Here is a 20,359-nt window from a genome sequence, read left to right as displayed (position 1 = left end):
TTTCTCATTAAGGGGTCGCCACAGCGGAACTCTAGTCCACTAATGATTGGCAGTAGATTTTTACAAAACGCCAAGGTGCCAGCTCAATGCCCAACCTTCAATGAATGCACGCCCATTTATGCATCCATGTCTTTCGAACGCTACCCAACCATGGGGAGGACATGAAGACTCTACACAGAAGGCACTCTCCCAAGCCCAGCCGAGAATCGAATGGGAGAACCTCTTGCTGTGAGTTAACGCTACTGCCGTACCACCGCGGCATAAGTGCCAGCTAGTATGTTAGGAAAATAAGGAATTATAAAATATGAAAATATTAGAAAATAATATTGAATAACCTAATTTTTTATTTTTGGAAATGCGAGAACTTGCTTGGCAATTTTGACTTAATGCTTTCAAAAAGCCAAGACTAAACACCACATGTTCCACTAAAAGCCTTTTGAACTTAAGGAAAGTTGATCACAAAAGCTACTATTAAATCTGTTTTATGCTGTATTTTTTGTCATGTTTATTAGGCCATTTTGAGACTGTTCTAGGTAATCGACTTCTGTCTGGAATGTTTTTAAAGCACATATCATGCTCGGCGATTTTCCTAACACACTAACAATAAAGTCATCATACTAGAATCAGGACACTAGTAAAATTGGGCCTCTGCATGCCCTATGAAAGTAGATAGCTAGCATGAGCACTCAATAATGTTAAATTAACAACAAAAGCATTAACAATTTTTACTATACTTTACTTCTGTAAATTATTACAACTGTTAAAAAAGCAGGCATGTCAGTCTTGAAACAAGGTTTGTTCTACCTAATAATTCATCCATTATTAGAATGTTTATATTGGCCATTCTTACTAAATAATCTGATTTTATCACTAGATGTACTTTATTAAAGATGGTTTTGAGTAAACACATCATGTGAAAGTGCTTTATCTTGCTCATTGTTAACTCTTTGTTTAAATATGTTGTTAAAACACTTGTATATATTTAAAAACTGGTCCCTTACAAAGACAGGGGTGGATTTCAAATAGCGGTACTTATAACCTAATTGTTCACTTATCTGTAATATTTAAATAGGGTAAAATCAACTCCACCAATTACATGCCATGGTTTTCATTATATCAGAAGCTCATTCAAATAGAGTATAACCAACTCCACCAACTACATGCCATGGCTTTCATCCTATCAGAAGCTTGTCCAATGGTCCCACTCACTGTTTATAAAAACTCATAATGTTTGATTGTATACTCATGTCAGAAAAAGCCATTTTCATGGCTACTTTGCTTATTCGTCTTTGAATAAAGCCTTATTCTTTGGAAAGGAGGGGATGATATATAAACAAAGGTAAACCTGATGAGTACTACAGGAAAGAAACTTTTAGGAGTAAAAAGACACTTCTGAATGGTCATATTTAATGAAATGATTCCTAGAAGCTTGCATATCCACCAGGCTGGTTACAGAGAGGTTAGAAAATTGCATATCCATGCTGCCTTGTCCTTTAATTGGTGAGCTAAAGGGGGTGATATACTGGGTGGGTTATGGAAGGCTGTTACTGGTGTTTTAATAGGGCAGACTAAGCTAAAAGCTTTGCTGGCTATAAAATACCGAATTCTAAATGTAATGGCATTACCACTCAGTGGACAGACTAGCTGCTCTAAGCTTGTCCGTGCACAAGGTATTTGTTGTAAAATTATTGTTTTACAGGGTACATTTTTATGGACAGTACTATAGGGAAATTTGCTTTACTTCTTTGCAGGGCACTGTTAACCACATAACAACTTAAACATCTGGCTAGAGTGGCAATTTCAAGACAAATAGTCTGACAACAGCAATGGTGAGAGCAAAAAACATTATTTTAATTCAAAATCAGAAAAACATATAGGTAACACAAGGTATCAGCAGTGATTACTTAATATAAGTTACTCAAGTGCAGTTTATTAAAAAAGAACTTATTTTTGAAGGAATGGCACTGCATGCAACTAAAACACTTCTGGATCTCAAGCTAGGATGGCAAGGCTTGCTGAGCTCTGGGGAAATGAGCGCAGAGCTACACAAATATGCTGAATTTATTACAGTAATGCATTAAACTGACTTCAGAGCTGTTTGGTCAATAAAACTACACTATGAACCCTTTTTAGTGTTTCCCAACTTAGATCAACAAAGCAAAATCCTTCTGCTACTAGATGAGTAGCCCCAGTTGTCTTAATGTAAAGACACAGCAAAAGAAATCTCACAAGTGCAATTCTATCACAATGAACTTGAATATGCGGCTTGATGTCCCTTACATTAGGTGATTTCTAGTCCAACAAGTGTAACAACAGCAAACAGGGAGAGGGAACTACACTTTTAGCTTAAAATTCAACAAGACGCATGGATTAGAATTAACCTCTAAAGCTCATGGTATCAGGATAGCAGACTAAAACTCAGTGCAAAGAAATATGATATCGATCTGTTTGGAAAACAAGAACACACTGGCACCTACTTCATAATTTACACCTCCCCCTCAAAACTGACACTACCATTAGGGACTTGAGCACATTCATGGACAACGAACTCCTAATTTTGGCTAATGTTAGGAAATCCTTCTACCTAACCTAACTAATTACTCGCTACTCCAGCCTTATCAGGCTAAATGGAGCATCTCCTTTGGCATATATCTAAACAGGCATATTGCCCAGCTAAAAAAAAAAATGTTTTCCTTTTCAAAATAGTCTTGGGTATAAGCTCCTTAAGCCAAACAGAGCATCTAAACTCCAGATCACTTTACTCTGTCTCTCTTACAAACATCTAAATGATGACCTCTGCCAGGCCTACAGGGATGCAAATGATCTTGTTTTGCATTGGTAATCCAAAACTAAGTAAGTAAACTGGTTTCCTCAGTAACAAATTTTCACTTGAGCAGTTTCCTTTTAGAACTCTCATATACTAACTATTCATAAATACAGTTTTGCTCCATTTGTTCACCGAGGTGCATCTTAATGTAAATTTTTGCTTCCTCCTTTACAGAAGTATCAGTCATCTGGAAGGAGACTTCTCAAGGCTGCATCTCTGTTGGATATTATGACTCAACATCAAGGCAGGATAAATGCATGAATTGCCCTCTGCTGTGGTACATTAGCTAACTGTTGGTGTACAGCAAGTCATAGGTTCATAGTTGTTTACTACACTAAAGACCACTAGGGCTTTTTTAAGCCAAGTCATGCATCCCAAATCTCTGATAAGTTCTGGTACCCTTACTAAGTGTAAACAAGGGCTTAGGAGATGAAACATTACCAGACAGGGACCTGGGAGATGAACCATTTACAGGCTGCCTGTGTCCATTAGAGACATAGGTGCCAAACCAGGGGTGAATTTCCTGTTCCCAATCCAGTTGTCCAAGTTACACTTGAATTGGTGTAGGGAAGAACTCTGCTTCACATGGTTGGGGAGCCTGTACCAGAGAAGGGGTAGTCTCTGGGATACATACCTGGCTCTCCAGCAGGTCCAAGTTGTAGGTGTAAGGCATGGCTACAACTCCGATGACTGGAGTTTAATGAGTGGCTGAGGCACTTTGAGGAGCGACATGGCAGTCAGGGAGAAATGACAAGGTTTGCTTGCTGAATTTCAAATGCCCATTGCAGTGTAATTGGGAAGTAAAAAAACTGTACTCAGGAAGATGTGTATTTCCTTAAACAGATAAGTGAGAGGTCTGTTTTACATTGTTTTGTACATTTTATTATTGAAGGAAACCGTAAGAAATGAAAGCACATTTCTGTTTTACTGCTTGGTGATAATTTAAAATAGCTTTTTGTAATCTTTTTATGTATCCATATTGATTCTTTTTACATTGTGCTTCCAGACTCACTAGTGAGATGTAAAGGTTTTTACTTCCAGAATGGAGTGCATGGCACTTCATTGAAATGCAAACTGTTGCAGTGTGTAACTGCATGCACAGTATATTGCAACATTACAAGGTAAGTTACTTATAACATCTGATAGAAAGCACAGGATTTACAGTCCTCACTGTTCAATTTCTCTCTCTTGTGATAAGGATTGCACTAGTCATTCATGCCAAAAAATCTTTCTTCATACTTGTCACTTTTTTATGTCAAGGTAATGCCACCCAAAGTCAGTTTTAGGAACTTAACTTGCCTGCATGCATATCATATTGCTGACTTTCATGGTTCTGATATATGTTAGTGAGGCTTAAGGCTCCCATTTCTGCATATTTGCATAAAATGGATTGTCATACTTTAAAATACTGCTGTAGGGCTAGAACTTACCTAGAACATCATCCAAAACAGCTCTTCATCATATTTTGCTCTAAAATGTTAGAATATTAAGAAATGAATATTACAATAAGTCCTGTGAGTATGGCTTAATGTTAATATCTTAACATAAATGGAGCTGACCCATCCTCTTTGAAAATTTAAGGGTCTCTACACTGTGAAACATTATTGCATTAAGCAACTACCCATTTTTTTATATCAGCATATGTATAGTACAATAAAATAAGAAAATAAAAACAAATTAAAAATGTAAGATATCAGTTTAAATGTGCAATCTTGTCAGTGAAAGTGTTGTGATCTAAAGTCAAATATAAATTATATAATCATTTCTGTAAGAAAAGTCAGACAGGATTTCTGTGTTACCTTGTATGTGTTATCCTCATTACAGGTTGTAACTTGAATGTTTTTTAGGTCAAAGATCAGTGAATGCTTATTACATATGGATCCCAGGAGTCACAATGCAGTACGTCTTCCTGCCAAGCTGCCAGGCATGCATTATACCGCTGATGAGCAGTGCCAGATTCTGTTTGGCACTAATGCAACTTTCTGTAAAAATATGGAGGTAAATGTCACTTTATACTACAGGACTGCTCTTTATAAAAGTAAATCAAGCAAGCATTTTGAGAAAGAAACGTTTATAATACATACCACTTAAAGCTTTTGTTATGTCGAAGCAGTAACAAGTTGTTGAAAAAATACACATTTTTTACCATTTTGAACTAGTAAAATGATTACTTCAAACATAGGTCTTAATTATACAGCACACTCACTCATTGAGCAGAATGTGAACTCAGTCAATGTCTTGGCTTTGTACTCTGCATCATCTATATTGTTTGCTTATTAAAGTAATGTTTTACTTTCCATCTACCCATTCTCAGTACCTGCTTTATCTAATTCAGGGTCGTGGTGATTCAGAGTATTAAGTTATTTGTAATTACGGAACACTTTTTGCATAGAGGGTATCATAATAAGGATGCTGAAAGACAATATCAATTAATAATCAATAAATGAGATAGCAGAAACCGAGCCGCCTTCAAAGACAGGAAATAAAAGAGAACGCACTAGGATGGATAATAACTATATCAGAGACATGCATACAGATAATACTCATTCTAAAGGTATACAGGAAGTCATTAAAATGAATTGGTTCTTATTGCAAGATTTAAATAATACAGTATTAAATGATTCTTTGAACATTACACATTTTGGATAAAGAAAAGTACTAGATTTGAAAAATAAATTATGTCATAAGGAACAGAAATGTAATTTTAAATGACCAGTGGCTAATTCTATGAGAGGTACATTTCCTTGTTTTAACTGCTCCTTCTGTAAGTATATAAAAAAGGGAGCAGCAGATAGTTTTGAGCATCTAGTTAGTAAAAAAAAAAAGATACTGATTAACGATACTGTAACCTGTAACACAAGGATATTGTATGTCTTGCTCTATGTGAAGGCATAGCTAACTGTACATTAAAGGATATAATTTGTAACCTTTTGTCAGATATAAGGTGTCAAGTTTTAACAAATGCTCTGTTTAAACATATTAATTCTGAAAGAAAAGGGTATCATATTGTTTTTATGAGTGTTAAGGTATTTTTTCCATCTGAGAGAGGAGGTGACACAGTAATTGAAACTGAAAGCTTTTGAGTCGCATGCTCATGCGCTACCAGACTTAAATGAAGCAGTAAACTTAAAACCAGTTTAAAATTAATCCAACAGAAATATAAGTTATGCTGTACCTTTAATTGTGAATATGATGTCACTGGACATGTGACTTTTAACTTTATAAATTGAATTAATGGTGAATGTTTCTGTTCTGACCTGATGAATCATCTTGTGAACTTGTCGTTTATTTATATTTTTTGTTAAAGCTACCTAACCAAAGGATTCAGTCTGTGTTTATTGGAGCCATTTTTTATTTTTTTTTTGCTTTCATTGTATTTTATTCTGACTTGCTATTCACCTGCTAGAGCTTGTAGTTTGTGTTTTGTGATTTAGAATATGTCCTGCCCAGTAATAGACACGAGGTGGGAATGGGACACAGTCCTGCAATGGACTGTTTCATCCGATTGCACCAAACTTTGATCTATCCTTATATTATGTAGAAATATTTCATTGTAAGGAAGTAATAATACCCAACATATGTTAAGCGCTTCTTTGTGTCTTGAAGGTCTAATATGTTCAAGTAATACCAACCTGGTGGCTAGTATCACATTTAGAAAAATGGGCTATCTGTATAATTGATTTATAGGTCTTTATTATATTGACATTTTTTGTGTTTTGATGTTAAACAATCTTCCCAATTCTTATGTAATTTTGCTAATAATTTTTTTCCAAAAACAGCACGTGTTCAGGCAGCAACACAAGGCAAATGCTTGAGTGAGCGACTGAGTATGTTGTCACTTTAAAAATGTATACATTTAAAGTACACTATAATGAAAAAAATAAAGCACACAGTTTATATGCTATCGCATACAATGGAATGCTACCTACATTTAAACAGAAGGGGCTCTTTATTTTCCCTCTTATAAAAATATGTTATTAATGTTGTAGTGGTGATATTATTATCTCTATGCCCGCAAAGATGATATTTAACAGGGACTGGTATTTTTACTTTGAATATTTACTGCAGAATTGAGTTAATACTAAAACAAATTATTCAACACTTGAAGCAATTTCTTATGTCTACTCAACAAAGTAATCATATTAGAACTTGATTAGAAAATGCAGACCACATGAAGATGGTTACTTATTTGAATAGTCATAATACACTGCTTCATCTTTTGAAGATTATTGCAGTACTGCAGATTGTATACTGGTGTAGAAATGTACAGTTTTTAACCAGTTTAAAACAACACCTTTCTAGAGTTCTGTTTTTCGATAACAAACTAGGAATGGATATTGTCTGCTAAATGTCAGTATTATGCTGACCGTATCTAATACGTTACATGGCATTACAAGAAATGATTAGTTTGCAGGTTCGTGGATACAGTGCAAGAGACTGTTTAGGAGACTAACCCACATTTTCAATTGCTCAAGAGTACTGTCTGGTTAACTGACCTGCCCTGAGTCATATATTGGGCAAATGGGCGCAGTAGGAATCAAACTCTGGATGACAGGGATCAGTTTGTTAATAGCTCATAGCTTTAATCTTTGGCACTGACTGTTTTTAATCCAAATATATACAAAGATTTCTTGTGTAATAATTTGTTGTGTTGGTTAAAGTGAATATACAGATCATCAATAGCAGTATATTACTCAGTTATGCACCCTGCTTATTTAAAGCCAGATATTGTTTTTGTTCAGACTATACATTCCTCTAGACTGATCACAGACAATGATGTGTTTTTAAAGAAGATAGACACATTATCTCAGATATTATAGTTAGAGGTTATCCTATAAAAGTGACAAAGAATGTTGTTAAAGATGTGGTACATCATTGTAATGTTAGTTTAGTTCAGTTTTAAATACTAATCATATAAATTCTCAGGTTTCTGATGTAGTAAAGGAATAGCTTATTGATGCATGTATATCTCTTCACAATAAAAGGACAGCTATGTTGTGCTATACTGTTGATAAATGTATAGGTAAACTATGCATTGGTGCAAAAAAAAAAAGTGTTCTGAAAGGTGTATCTTTGACACTCTCCCTTTAAGGCATTGTGTCTCTCTGTACCCAAGACACTATAGTCACTGGGTGTAGTAATTTCAATGATCAATGCTACTTTTGTCTTCTTTTCATGCAGCACTATATCTGGTTTTCTCACATCTATCTTTTGAACTGTTTAATAATGGGTGATCCCATGTGATGTAGACTTCATCATTTTCTATAATTCTTTGTGGCTCATGTTTCCAGTGTTTTTCAGTCACTTCGATACCATAATGTTTGCACAATCTCCAGTGCAACAGTCTTGCCACATTATTATACCTTTCAGTATACAGTCCTTCTTCCATTACTGTGTCACAACCAGCAACAAGGTGCGTGTCTATTTCCAATTCTGTTTTACAAAACATACATTTGTCCATTTCTCCCACATGTTCAATGGACTTTGTAAACCAAGATATATGTAGGCTATTATCTTGGGCTGCCAATATTAACCTTTCATCTTTTGGTTTGAATTCACCTGTCCTTAACCATTCCTGTATTCGATCCTGATCAACATGAGGTTCTTCCAGGAGTTTTCTATACTTATGCATTTTCCACATTTCTTGCCTTCTCATTTGATCCTTCACCTTATATTCTTTCTTTTGTTTTTTTTTGGCACATTCAGTTGCTGCCTGATTTTTTATCTACTCCTGGTTTAATTTCCATTCCCACTTGATGCTGATATGCTTCTGCTAGACTAAGCAGGAAGTTGTCTTAGATTTATTCTCCTCATGTTTCAAAACTTTCACTACATTTGGTTCTTGTGAGGTCAGCAGATATGTATGCAGTCCCACAATTGCAGATCAATACATGTAATCAGTTTTAAGGAGGCCCATGCCTCCTTCAGAATGGGGAATATATAATCTTGGTATGATTTTTATAGATCATTTGATGAGCATGAAGCATCCTTCTTGTTTTCCTGTCAACCGATCAAACACCCTTTGGGGACAGTCACTGACTCCAAAACGGCAAGTTAGGCCCAGAAGAGCAAATTGGTTTATAGCTTGAATTTTGTTCTTAGATGTCAATGTTGTTTGCAGAATTAATTTAAGTCTTGTAAAATATTCCTAAGTTTTACTCACATTTGTTCATGTTTTATTGTTGATCCTTCATCATTTCCCAAATATTTATACACTCCCTCTTGCTCAAGTTCCTTTATATCATATTCTTGACCCAAACTGATGTTTTCTTGTTTCTGCAGCTTTCCTGCTTTAAAGGTTGCTTTTACACATTTATCAAGACCAAATTACATTCTTATATCATCTGAAAAGGTTGTGCTTTCAGTTCCTCTTCTAATGAGCTATACAGTTTTAAATTGTCAACAAAGACAAGATGAGAAGTCTTTATACTTTTGTTGTTTTCTAGGAGCCAAATTATAGCCATGGCCTAATCTGTTACGTAGACAGCTTAATGGGTTAAGGGTAAGACAGAAGAGCAGAGGTGACAGGGAGTCACACTGGAATATCCCCCTTTGTATTTTTATCCCTGGAATAATAATTTCTCCTTTATCATGGCTTAATTGCAAAGTAGTCTTCCACTGTTTCATGTTCACTGTAATGTAGTTGATCAGTATACCATGCATCTTATACATTTTTAAGCACTCTTTTTTATCCATCAATGTGGGATACTGTCAGATGCATTTTGTATTCATTCCATGCCATACTTAGATTCTTCCCCTTTTCACATTTCTCCACTATGACTTTATTTAACAACAGATGTTTCTTTGTTCCATATGTTATTCTTTTATTGCCTTTTGTTCTATTGCCATAATTGAGTTTTCTTCCAAATGGCTATAAACTCTGTCGGCATAAATTCCAGTGTATAGTTTATATGTGGTTAGAAGGCAAGTTATTGAGCTATAATTTTTAGGGTAGCTTGCAGGTTCACTCTAAGGTAGGAACATTGTTTTTCTTGTTGTTAGCCAGGTTGGTGTCTGTTCAGGGCATGCATAGAAATAGTTCTTACTCATGGCTAAATCTTTGTGCAGAGATGTTAATACTTTTAACCAGAAATTAGGTACTGCATCTGGCCTGGGGTTTTTCCAATTGGTGGCTTTTCTTAACTTTGTTTCAATCTTTCTGGCTGTTACTTCATCCGATTTCATATCCTGTACCTTTGAACTTCTTATTCTTTCTTTTCCTTCTTCTGTCCATTCAGCATGTTTGTTATATTCCACAGGATCTTCATAAATACTTCTTCAAAATGCATCTATTTCTTCTTTTTTGGTAGTTTTCAATTCTTTTTACCTTATTTCCCAATTCTCTATACAACTTTTTGGGTTATCAGTAAATTGCTTGTTTTGTACTTTTCCTTTATATTTATCTGTGTATCTTCTAAGTTTTTCTGCCTGTGCTGATATTTTTTTTTGTGATGGTGCATGATAAATCCTGATCCATTATAATACTGTGCATTGCTTTTATCACGTCTATCTTTCTCAGCATTTTTGTTGATCTGTTCCCTCTTCTATAGTCTCCTAACAGTGACACTTCTTGTCTTAATTGCTTTATAGTTTTCTCTGTTCGATATTTCCAAGATGGTATTCGATTTCTCCCCTTCCATTCCCTTATACCGTGTGTTCTTGTGGTAGAATTTTATCTGTTATTAAAGGACAACAATGGGATTCTGTTATTAAATGCTCAACTTCTCTGTCCTTTTTCTCCCTATTTACTGTCCCTGCTATGAATAAACAACAGTACAGCAGTTAAAATATTTTAAATTGACTGTTTCTGTCCACTAGAACAGTACCTTACTGTACTGTAGTAGTTTCACTTTCAGAAAACTTTTATCCCTCCCTGGAAAAGCTTGCTGCAGTCTCCAGTTCACTGATGTCATCAAGGCCACTGAATACAGGTAGGTTTCTGGCCAATTCCCTTCCCAAACTGACATCACCACGACTGCCCTAAAATCCCACCCATGCTGTGATGTCACAGCTCCCTGGTCCTTCCCCTACCCATACAGAAAGTAAAGACTAGAACAAGAAAACAGTACATGAGTCAAGTCTCCTGCTGTGAGCTGTCAATCACAGCAAGTAACAGCTCAAATTACCCCTAGCACTTTACCAGCTCGGGAAGTTAGGTGTGAAGGGGGATGGGGGACGACCCAAAGTAGTACAATTCAGGCTTCACAAAAGAGGGCAGTTTAGCCATTCCAAAATGAAGCAGCAGCAAAAAGCACTTTGAAAGTGTGTTCTGTGGCATTTGCACTGTTTGTGTTTTAAGTAGTCATTGAATGGCATGAAATGTTACTTAAAAACTACATAAATATATATAGCTGAGTCAAAGCGATGTAGAGGTGAAAAACTGTATAATCTGGTACGAAACACAAATAATTACAAAAATTCTTTAATGTGAGGGCTTTCGCAGTATAACTACTGCTTCTGAAGACATAGTAAACAAACAGCTGATTATAGTTTAAATAGAGGGTGCAATCAAATTCAACCAATCACATAGCAATGCTTATTCTATATATGTTAAATCCTTATATGTTAAAAGACTAAAACCCTGAACCATGTTAAATACATAAACAAATACATCTCTCTATCTGTATATGCATATACTGGGCTGGCAACTCGACGCCATAAAACTCCACTGCCAGTCATGAGCGGACAGGTGATCCGCTGTGGCGACCCCTAACTGGGAAAAGCCGAAAGAAGAAGAAGAATAAACATATAAAAATGTTATACAAAAAAGACAAACAATAAGATTCTAGTAAAAATCTGATATATATATATATATATATATATATATATATATATATGAAAAACCAATACATATAAGAACAATATATATAAAAACTATATATATTTATATTTATATATATATATATATATATATATATATATATATATATATATATGTATATATGTATATATATATGTATGTAGATATATATAAAAATAAAATAACTTAACACACCTTGACCATGGGAAATGAACCTTGAACTATAAAAAAAAAATAAAAAAATAAAACACATAGGATGAACAAGTGTTTTAGCGCTTTCATCTTTTATTGACGGATAAGACTTTTTCAGAAAAAAATACATAAATGCAGTGTTATCAGTTGTACACACTTGATATACTGTAATTCAAAAAATACTAACCTGTCATAAAGAGATAGAATGTCAAAGGGCCAGTCATAAGACTCAGCAATAAAATAACCCAACCCATAAAAAATGTTGAGATTACCAAGAGATGTCAGCATTAAAAGGTACATTATCATTGTGACTTAATTAACTAATCAAATTAAATTAAATTAAATAAATAAATAAAGGACAATAATTTAAATTTTAATTTGAAATCAGGGACTTTGCTTTTTCTAATAGGAAACGAGGATCTAACACAAGGACCCCCAAGCATGTTTACTTGTGGCCACTGTGTAATTTGCCAACACATTTTAAGCTGCAGCTCTTACACCTTCCCACATTGCAACTACAAAGTTATTTTTATGCAGCATATGTGCTGCCACACGGAGTGGGTGGTATATGCAAAAGATGTAACTAGTTCTACATAGGTAAAACTAGCAGAAAACTTTCTGACAGATCTAAGGAACACCTGGCAGCTATCCGCAAAAAGGATAGCACTAATGCACTAGGAAACCACAGCAGCAAATGCATGAATTTCTCTGGGTTTCAATTCTTGGTATTGGAAAAGCTGGATTTATTTTTTGGTGACTGCAATGTGCTGCTGGAAATGAAGGAACTTAAATGGCAGCTCCTGCTGGGAGCTAACTCAGCCCCTGGTTGCAATGAACATATTAATATTAAATTTGCACTGCGTTGGCTACGTTAAAAACAGAGTGGTTTTGTTTTGTTTGGTTGCAAGACTACTCTAGAGGAACAGGGGTCTTGCTAGATGAATGACACACTGCATTGTGGACTTCTAGAGATTTCCTGGGTTGCTTTGGCAGTTTAAATATTGGATTTCAGCCCTAGTGCTTACTTTGGTTTCAGTGATTCCCCTATACTGTTATTTCTGAATATCTTAAATTATGATTGTCCTTTATTTATTTATTTATTTATTTATTTGATTTAATTTAATTTGATTAGTTAATTAAGTCACAGATAATGTACCTTTTAATGCTGACATCTCTTGGTAATCACAGCATTTTTTTATGGGTTGGGTTATTTTATTGCTGAGTCTTATGATTGCCCCTTTGACATTCTATCTCTTTATGACAGGTTAGTATTTTTTTGACTTACAGAATATCAAGTGTGTACAACTGATTACACTGCATTTATGTATTTGTTTCTGAAAAAGTCTTATCCGTCAATAAAAGATGAAAGCTCTAAAACACTAATTCATCCTACGTGTTTTATTTTTTTGTTTTATAGTTTGAGGTTCGTTTCTCATGGTCAGGGTGTTTTAAGTTATTTTATTATAGCTTATCTTCTTAGTCTCGCAAGTTGTTGGTTATTTAATATATATGTGTGTGTGTATATATATATATATATATATATATATATATATATATATAAAAAAACATTGTTCATCTATACAAAGATCTGGATTTTAAAAAAGGATTTAAAGATATTTTTTCATTTAAACCGTGGCCTGTATCGGCCTTTAGCCTCAACATCCATCTGGCTTCATAAGCCTCAGGTCAGGTTCTCTATTTCACCCCCTCTGTTAGAAAAATTTTTTTGTATAACCATAAATTTAAAACTGTGTGTTATACCACATTGAGAAATATGTTTACAAATCTGTTAGGGGAAAAAATATAAAAAATAAAAAATGTACAATGTGCTGGTTGCATAAGTGTGCACACCCTTAAACTAATACTTTTGTTGTGTGTGCACACTCTTAAACTAATATTTTGTTGAAGCACCTTTTTATTTAATTACAACATTCCGTCTTCTTGTGTACATACCTGACATCAATTAAAGAGTCTTTGCTCAACCCAAAATAAAGTTCAGCTGTCCTAGTAGGATTTTCCTGACATTTACTCAGTTGCCTGCTACAGCAAAAGCCACGGTTCACAGAGAGCTTACAAAGCATCAAAGGGATCTCATTGTTAAAAGGTATCAGTCAGGAGAAGGGTACAAAAATTTTTCCATAGCATTGGATATACCATGGAACACAGTGAAAAGAGTCATCAAAAATCGAAAATATGGGACAACAGTGACATTGCAAAGAACTGGACATCCCTCCAAAATTGATGAAAAGACAAAATGAAAACTGGTCAGAGAGGCTGCCAAGAGACCTATAGCAACACTGAAGGAGCTGCAGGAATTTCTGGCAAGTACTGGTTGTGTACTCCATGTGACAACAATTTCCCGTAGTCTCCATATGTCTGTGCTACGGGGTAGGGTTGCAAGATCGAAGCCTTTTCTTACACAGAAAAACATCCAGGCCCAGCTAAAATGTGCAAAACAATACATCAAGCCTCCCAACAGCATGTGGGAAAATGTGTTATGGTCTGATGCGACCAAGGTTGAACATTTTGGCCACAATTCCAAAAGGTACGTTTGGCACAAAAACAACACTTTGCATCACCAAAAGAACACCATCCCCACAGTGAAGCATGGTGGTGGCAGTATCAAACTTTGGGGTTGGTTCTCTTCAGCTGGAACTGGGGCTTTAGTCAAGGTGGAGGGAATTATGAACAGTTCCAAATACCAGTCACTTTTGGCCCAAAACTTGCAGGTGTCTGCTAGAAAGCTGAAGATGAAGAGGAATTTCACCTTTCAACATGACAGTGACCCCAAGTATACATCCAAATCTACAAAAGAATGACTTCACCAGAAGAAAATTAAAGTTTTGGAATGGCCCAGCCAGAGTCAAGACCTGAATCCAATAGAAAATATGTCGGGTGACCTGAATAGGGCTGTGCACAAGAGATGCCCTTGCAATCTGACAGATTTGGAGTGCTTTTGCAAGGAAGATTGCCAAGTCAAGATGTGCCATGCTGATAGACTCCTACCCAAGAAGACTGAATGCTGTAATTAAATCAAAAGGTGCTTCAACAAATTAATAGTTTAAGGGTGTGCACACACAACAAAATATTAGTTTAAGGGTGTGCACACTTACGCGACCAGTGTATTGTATGTTTTTTATTTTTTATATTTTTTCCCCTAACAGATTTGTTTGTTTTTCAATTGAATTGTACAGGCTATAGGTCACATTAAAGGTGGGAAAAGTTTTGAAATGATTTATTGTGGTCTCATTTTTTATATCACAAAAAACTGGCATTTTAACAGGAGTGTTTAAACTTTTTATATCCACTGTATCTCTATTAAATCAAGCAACTCTCCTCTTTGCTCATTTTCTTCTAAACTGAGGGCACATTTTTTTGTTCTCCATTTCCAGAAGGCATTCTATAGAAAGTTCTATAACATCTTCCTGTGGCACATTCTCTTCAGTTTCATCCAGTGTTATCGATTGCTGTGTCATATTGGAACTCATTGGCCTAACACTCCTCAACATTGACTGCATCAGAGTTGCCACAGTTTCCTGTTCCTTTCCTTGCTGTCCAGCTTCAAGTGAACATTTATATTGATTTCCTGTGTAAGGATCCAAAATATTTTCATATGGGAACTGACCAGTTACTTCCCAGTCCATTGGTTTCTCCTTAATTTAGATGTCCATTGCTCTATCCTGTTGTGGTGCTTTCTGAGTTAGATTTTCTACACTGAATCCTTCCCTTTGCAGGCACACCATAACCTTAGTTTCTGTTTAACTTCTCCATTACTGATCTTCTTTTCGACTTTTCCTCTTTGTCTTCTTATTTTTTGTATTGTAAAGTTTTCCATGTCTGGATTCCTTTGTCTGTATTTCTCTTCAAATATCTTTGGTGCTGCTCTTTTTGTATTGATTAGTTTTGCTTTCTCCTTTGCCTAAATATTACACCATATTAAATCTCTTTTTCTTTCCCATGTTCATATTTCTTCTTCAGATGTCTCCTGATCTTCCTGTTTCTCCTTAGTTTGGGGACTTGTTCCATTATGCTGTGATGTAACCTGTGTTAGATCTTCTACACCAAATCCTTCAGTTCGCAGGCCTTCCATAACTTCAACTTCTATTTTTTATTTAACTTCTACTTCTTTTCTACATTCCCTCTTTGTGATATTTTTTTATTGTGAAAATTTCCATATCTGGATGCCTTTGCCAGTATTTTTCTTCAAATATCTTTGGAGCTGCCTTTTTTGTATTGATTAATTTGGCTTTCCACTTTGCATAAATATTGGACCTTATCAAATATCTCTTTCTTTCCCATGTCCATATTTCTTTTTTATACTTTTAAAAAATCTCTAGGTTTTGTTGTTTATATTTTTGCACTTCCTCAGATGCTTTTTTTTCCAAAACAGATGGAAGTTTCTTAGCCTATATAATGCTTTTCACAAATCTGTTGTATTAATGAACACAATTTTTTATTTGAGGTTTGTGACAGTTTTTCTTGTGGAAGTATTTTTCTTTCCTCTAGTTTCTCTCTTAATCTTTTTGTATATCTTGTGTCTGGAAATTCTGGGCTTTTTGCATAATGGTAATAAAACATAATTTTTTCCTTATCCTCAGCAGTCCACTCTGTTGTCTTTATGGCTCTCCTTTGGCCTATCAGTTTTTGTGATTTTTGTGGACCATTACTTCCTTCTACAACAGAGAGGCCATCCTCCCCCTGGGCCTGGCATGGCTTCATTGTAGGAATGTTTCTGTATTTTGAGGATTTTACACTGTCATTTTTTTGAGTCCTGGCACCAGTGTGCCTACCAGCATTGGGCACTCTTTTATGCTGAGTCTTGTGCACCCAGTTATCTTTTTTAATTTTTGACCTACTTCTGTCCATGCTATATATACAGTCTACATATTAGTGTTGTCCACCTTGTGAAGGCACTCACCAAGACTTGAAGATGAATTCAGTTTCAACAATACCACTCTCCTTTGCTTCCTGACAGTTTCTGAGGCACTGATGTGTATCTAGGTAGGATTGGATCATTGTTTTGTGCCACTGTTTCCAGGCGTTGTCTCTGTCTCTCATGATGTGTTTAATTTGATGAGTTAGCCATGGGGCAGAATTTATCTTCAGTCTGTAATGTCTTAGTGGGCTTGTTGGTTTAGTAGGGTTAAGAAAGAGTTATTGAAGTGATAGCTTCATCTAAAGGAGGATATTTGAGATATTCCCAGCTACATTGTGTAAGTGAGTCATTAATTTTGATAAATCCAGATTTAAGTTTCTCACAAAACTGAAGTATAGGTGTTTGGGGGGCTTGTGGTATTCTCTATTGATGTAGGTTGGGTGATGATCACTGAGAGATTCCGGGAGGGTACTGGCTAGTTTAATTTTTTCATGCTGTTGGTTGAGATTATGTAGTCTAGTATGGATGTTATTTTTGATACTTTGTCAAATCAGGTTGGTTGTTGGATCAGCTGAGTGAAATGACAGAAATTAATATTATAGGGAGTAGAGTTAAGTTTGCTAGAGGTCCAATCTATGTTAAGGTCACTGAGCAGCATGGTTTCTTGCCTGAAAGTAGATGATAAAGAGCTAAATAAGTTTTTAGTAGTTTTGGAATTGTTGGGAGGGGGATGTAGGCAGCTGAAAGGATTATGGATTCCTGATTGTTTAGGTGTAGTTTGGCTATTGGTATTTCTCCATTGCTGTATTGTGGAATAGTTGGGAGATGGTTATGCATTTGTAAGGTGGCTTGAAAAATGATGGTCTTGCCTCCAGCTTATTTTCCTATGCAGTCTTTCGTAATGATGGTATAATGAGAAGGACTGATTTTTTCATCTTTAATTTCAGTTCTTAATCACGTTTCAGTGATAACTAAGATGTGGGGTTGATGGAATTCAGTCCATGCATGAAGGTCCGATATCTTATTGCAGATGTTGCAGGTAGATTATATGCTTGTAGGCTGGGGGAAGAAACTGGGATTGCTTGTGTTTTAGAGGACTGCTGAGGGGGGGGGGGGGTTATATGCAGTTGACTGGAGTGGGGCTAGTCCCCGGAGAAAAGAATCAGGTCCTGAGCTATGGTAATTCAAAAACTATTATTCAGCAACATTGTAATCAAAGTCTAATGTTAAATATTTTTTAATCTTTTGGTTGTTTGTATCAGTTACAGGATTGCTCCTTGCTATTTTGATGCTCAGTTTTAGAGAGAAATAAACTGAAATGCAGTGTATGTCTCGAGGGTGACCAGGGAATATAGTTGTGGGGAACAGCTGCTCAACTGAAGAGAGAGCAACCTATTTCAAGATATAACAGAAATTATGCATTTAATGTACTGTTTAAAAGCAACATAAGACCATCTATGTGTGGGAGACACTCGCTGTACTGGCTTACCTAATAGTAGTTAGATATAAGTCTGTATTTTCTTGGTCTGTTAATGTCTACTCATGGTTTAAACTTTCCTGAGAGGTGGAGTAACTGGAAAGGGCAAATCTTGTCTGAGAGGTGGCCGGGAGGGATGTTCAGACACCTACCAGTAGTGGACGATCATAGGACCCCAAATAATTACTAGGCTATCGACCAGGAGGTCATTTTAAGCCTAGCTGTTTCATCCCAATGTAATACCATGACAATGCTAGTCAATACCCAAGATTGCATTTAGTGATGACTGCCCATATCTAGGTGGGTTATGGGCACTATCCCTGGTAAGAATTTACAGTGTGTATTCCACTTGTCCAGATTCCTATTGAACAGTGTCATAGAGGTGCTCTGTTTCACATGAATTGGTAGCCTGTTCCAAAGTCTCGGCAGTCACTGTGAGATAAATCTGTCCCTCCAACATGACTTATTTAAGTCGCAGACCATATTTAGGTCCCTGGAATGGGTAGTCCAATTCCCGTATGATGTAATGATATGCAACAGGTTCATTAGGTTTGGGTCTTGAATTGCTCTGTAAGCCAGGCATAAGTCTTCTGTAAGAAGTCTATATGACACACAGTATAGTGACAGAGACTTTAGTTGGTCTGTGTAAGATACATGCAGGAGCACCTTTATCTTGTTTGTTAGAAACCTTTGAGGTCCCTCAAGTTGCTTTGTACAGTACATGTCAAACAGGTTGTTATATTCAATTACGGGCCGGATTAATGCAGAGTATCGAGGGGGTATAACCTCTTTTGCTCTTGAGGCAATGCCTTTACTAATGAAATGTGCTACATAGAAGGTCTCCCTTACAACAGTAGACACATGGTGGTCGAAGTTAAGGTTCCGGTCAACTTGTGATCAAAGGACCCTTACCACTTCATGGGAAATTAGGTTATTGTTGATTTGATAGTGTGAAGGGACACTGTTTGTGCTAAAGAGAATGATGAGAATAAAGAGAATGATGAATAGATCCATTAAGCAGTCCAGACCTGAAACTTTAGCTGTACTTTACTTGTCCCTTTATATGGATTGGTGTAAAATACTCAATGCACACGATAGATGTTTACTAAAAATAATATAAATAAATAATAGACATAATTCAAACACAAATTGCCAACACAATAAACCAGGACCATAAAACTCTAAGAAAAGAAACATTTTGTACTGGGAGGGAAAGCCCCCTGTACCAGCATGCTCCTTCAATATAACAACTACAAGATCTCACATTAGTTGGGAAAGAGCATGTTTTCCCATCTGCACCATTAATGCAATCTTTCAATGTCAACATTGACCAGCTGTCCTGTGGACTAAAAAGAATCATCAGAACAAGTGTTGGCCAAAAAGTCCATCGACTATGTTAGACTCTTTTATATCTATATATATATATATATATATATATATATATATATATATATATATATAGTTACACTTTATAATCTCGAAATACTGAAATGTCGAATTTCAGTATTTCGAGACTATAAAGTTGAAAGTGCAGTTACGTGAAACTGCATAATAGTGAATAGAAGTAACCAAAGTAAACAGCACCAGAAACGAAGACAATCCCTCTAAAATCTTTTATTCCACAATAAATCCAGTCAATAGTTTCTCAATAGCAGAAATGTTGCATTTGCCATTATGTGTTCACGTACGTGACGTGCGGCACGGTTTGTGGATTTAGCTGGGGTATGAGGTAAGTGGTGTTTTTTGTGAGGGTATTGGGTAGGGATTTTAGTGTGTGTGAGTGTGTGTAATGGTGAGTTTTATGTGTTTGTGTGTTTGGTGTGACCTTGTAATTAGTATATATAAGTAGGGGGGTGTGGGCGGGGCACAGCCCCTGATATGGAGGGGGTGCAGAGGGGCTTACCCCTTGCTTTTAGCAAGACTGTTTGTGTGTGTGTTAGTTTTGTTGTATTTGTGTTTATGTGTGTTGGTTTGTTTTTTTTTGTAGTGTTGGCAGGTAAGTGTATTTGTGTTTGTGTGGTGTAGTGTTTTGTTTGTAGTTTTTAAGTTTTGGATTTTTGATTTTTTGGCTTTATATTCTTGAGATACTGAAATTCAATATTTCAGTATTTCGAGATTATAAAGTGAATATATATATATATATATATATATATATATATATATATATATATATATATATAGGTTTAC

At 35.7% G+C, this 20,359-nt stretch overlaps 1 protein-coding gene across 2 annotated transcripts in view; it reads left to right on the top strand.

The window, feature by feature from the left end:
- The window catches only part of ADAMTS17 (ADAM metallopeptidase with thrombospondin type 1 motif 17), a 3,302,852-nt gene that overhangs the window by 1,707,534 nt on the left and 1,574,959 nt on the right, over positions 1–20,359 (top strand). For both annotated transcript variants that reach the window (XM_044078403.1, XM_044078402.1), the window contains exon 10: positions 4,675–4,825. In XM_044078403.1, the coding sequence (XP_043934338.1) occupies positions 4,675–4,825 (151 nt within the window). The remainder of the gene's footprint in view (positions 1–4,674; positions 4,826–20,359) is intronic.

Source organism: Protopterus annectens, chromosome 7.part0 (genome assembly GCF_019279795.1).
Source record: "Protopterus annectens isolate FY-2018-M chromosome 7.part0, PAN1.0, whole genome shotgun sequence".
In the NCBI taxonomy this organism is placed as follows: domain Eukaryota; kingdom Metazoa; phylum Chordata; order Ceratodontiformes; family Protopteridae; genus Protopterus; species Protopterus annectens.
This window is presented reverse-complemented; position numbering and strand designations above follow the sequence as displayed.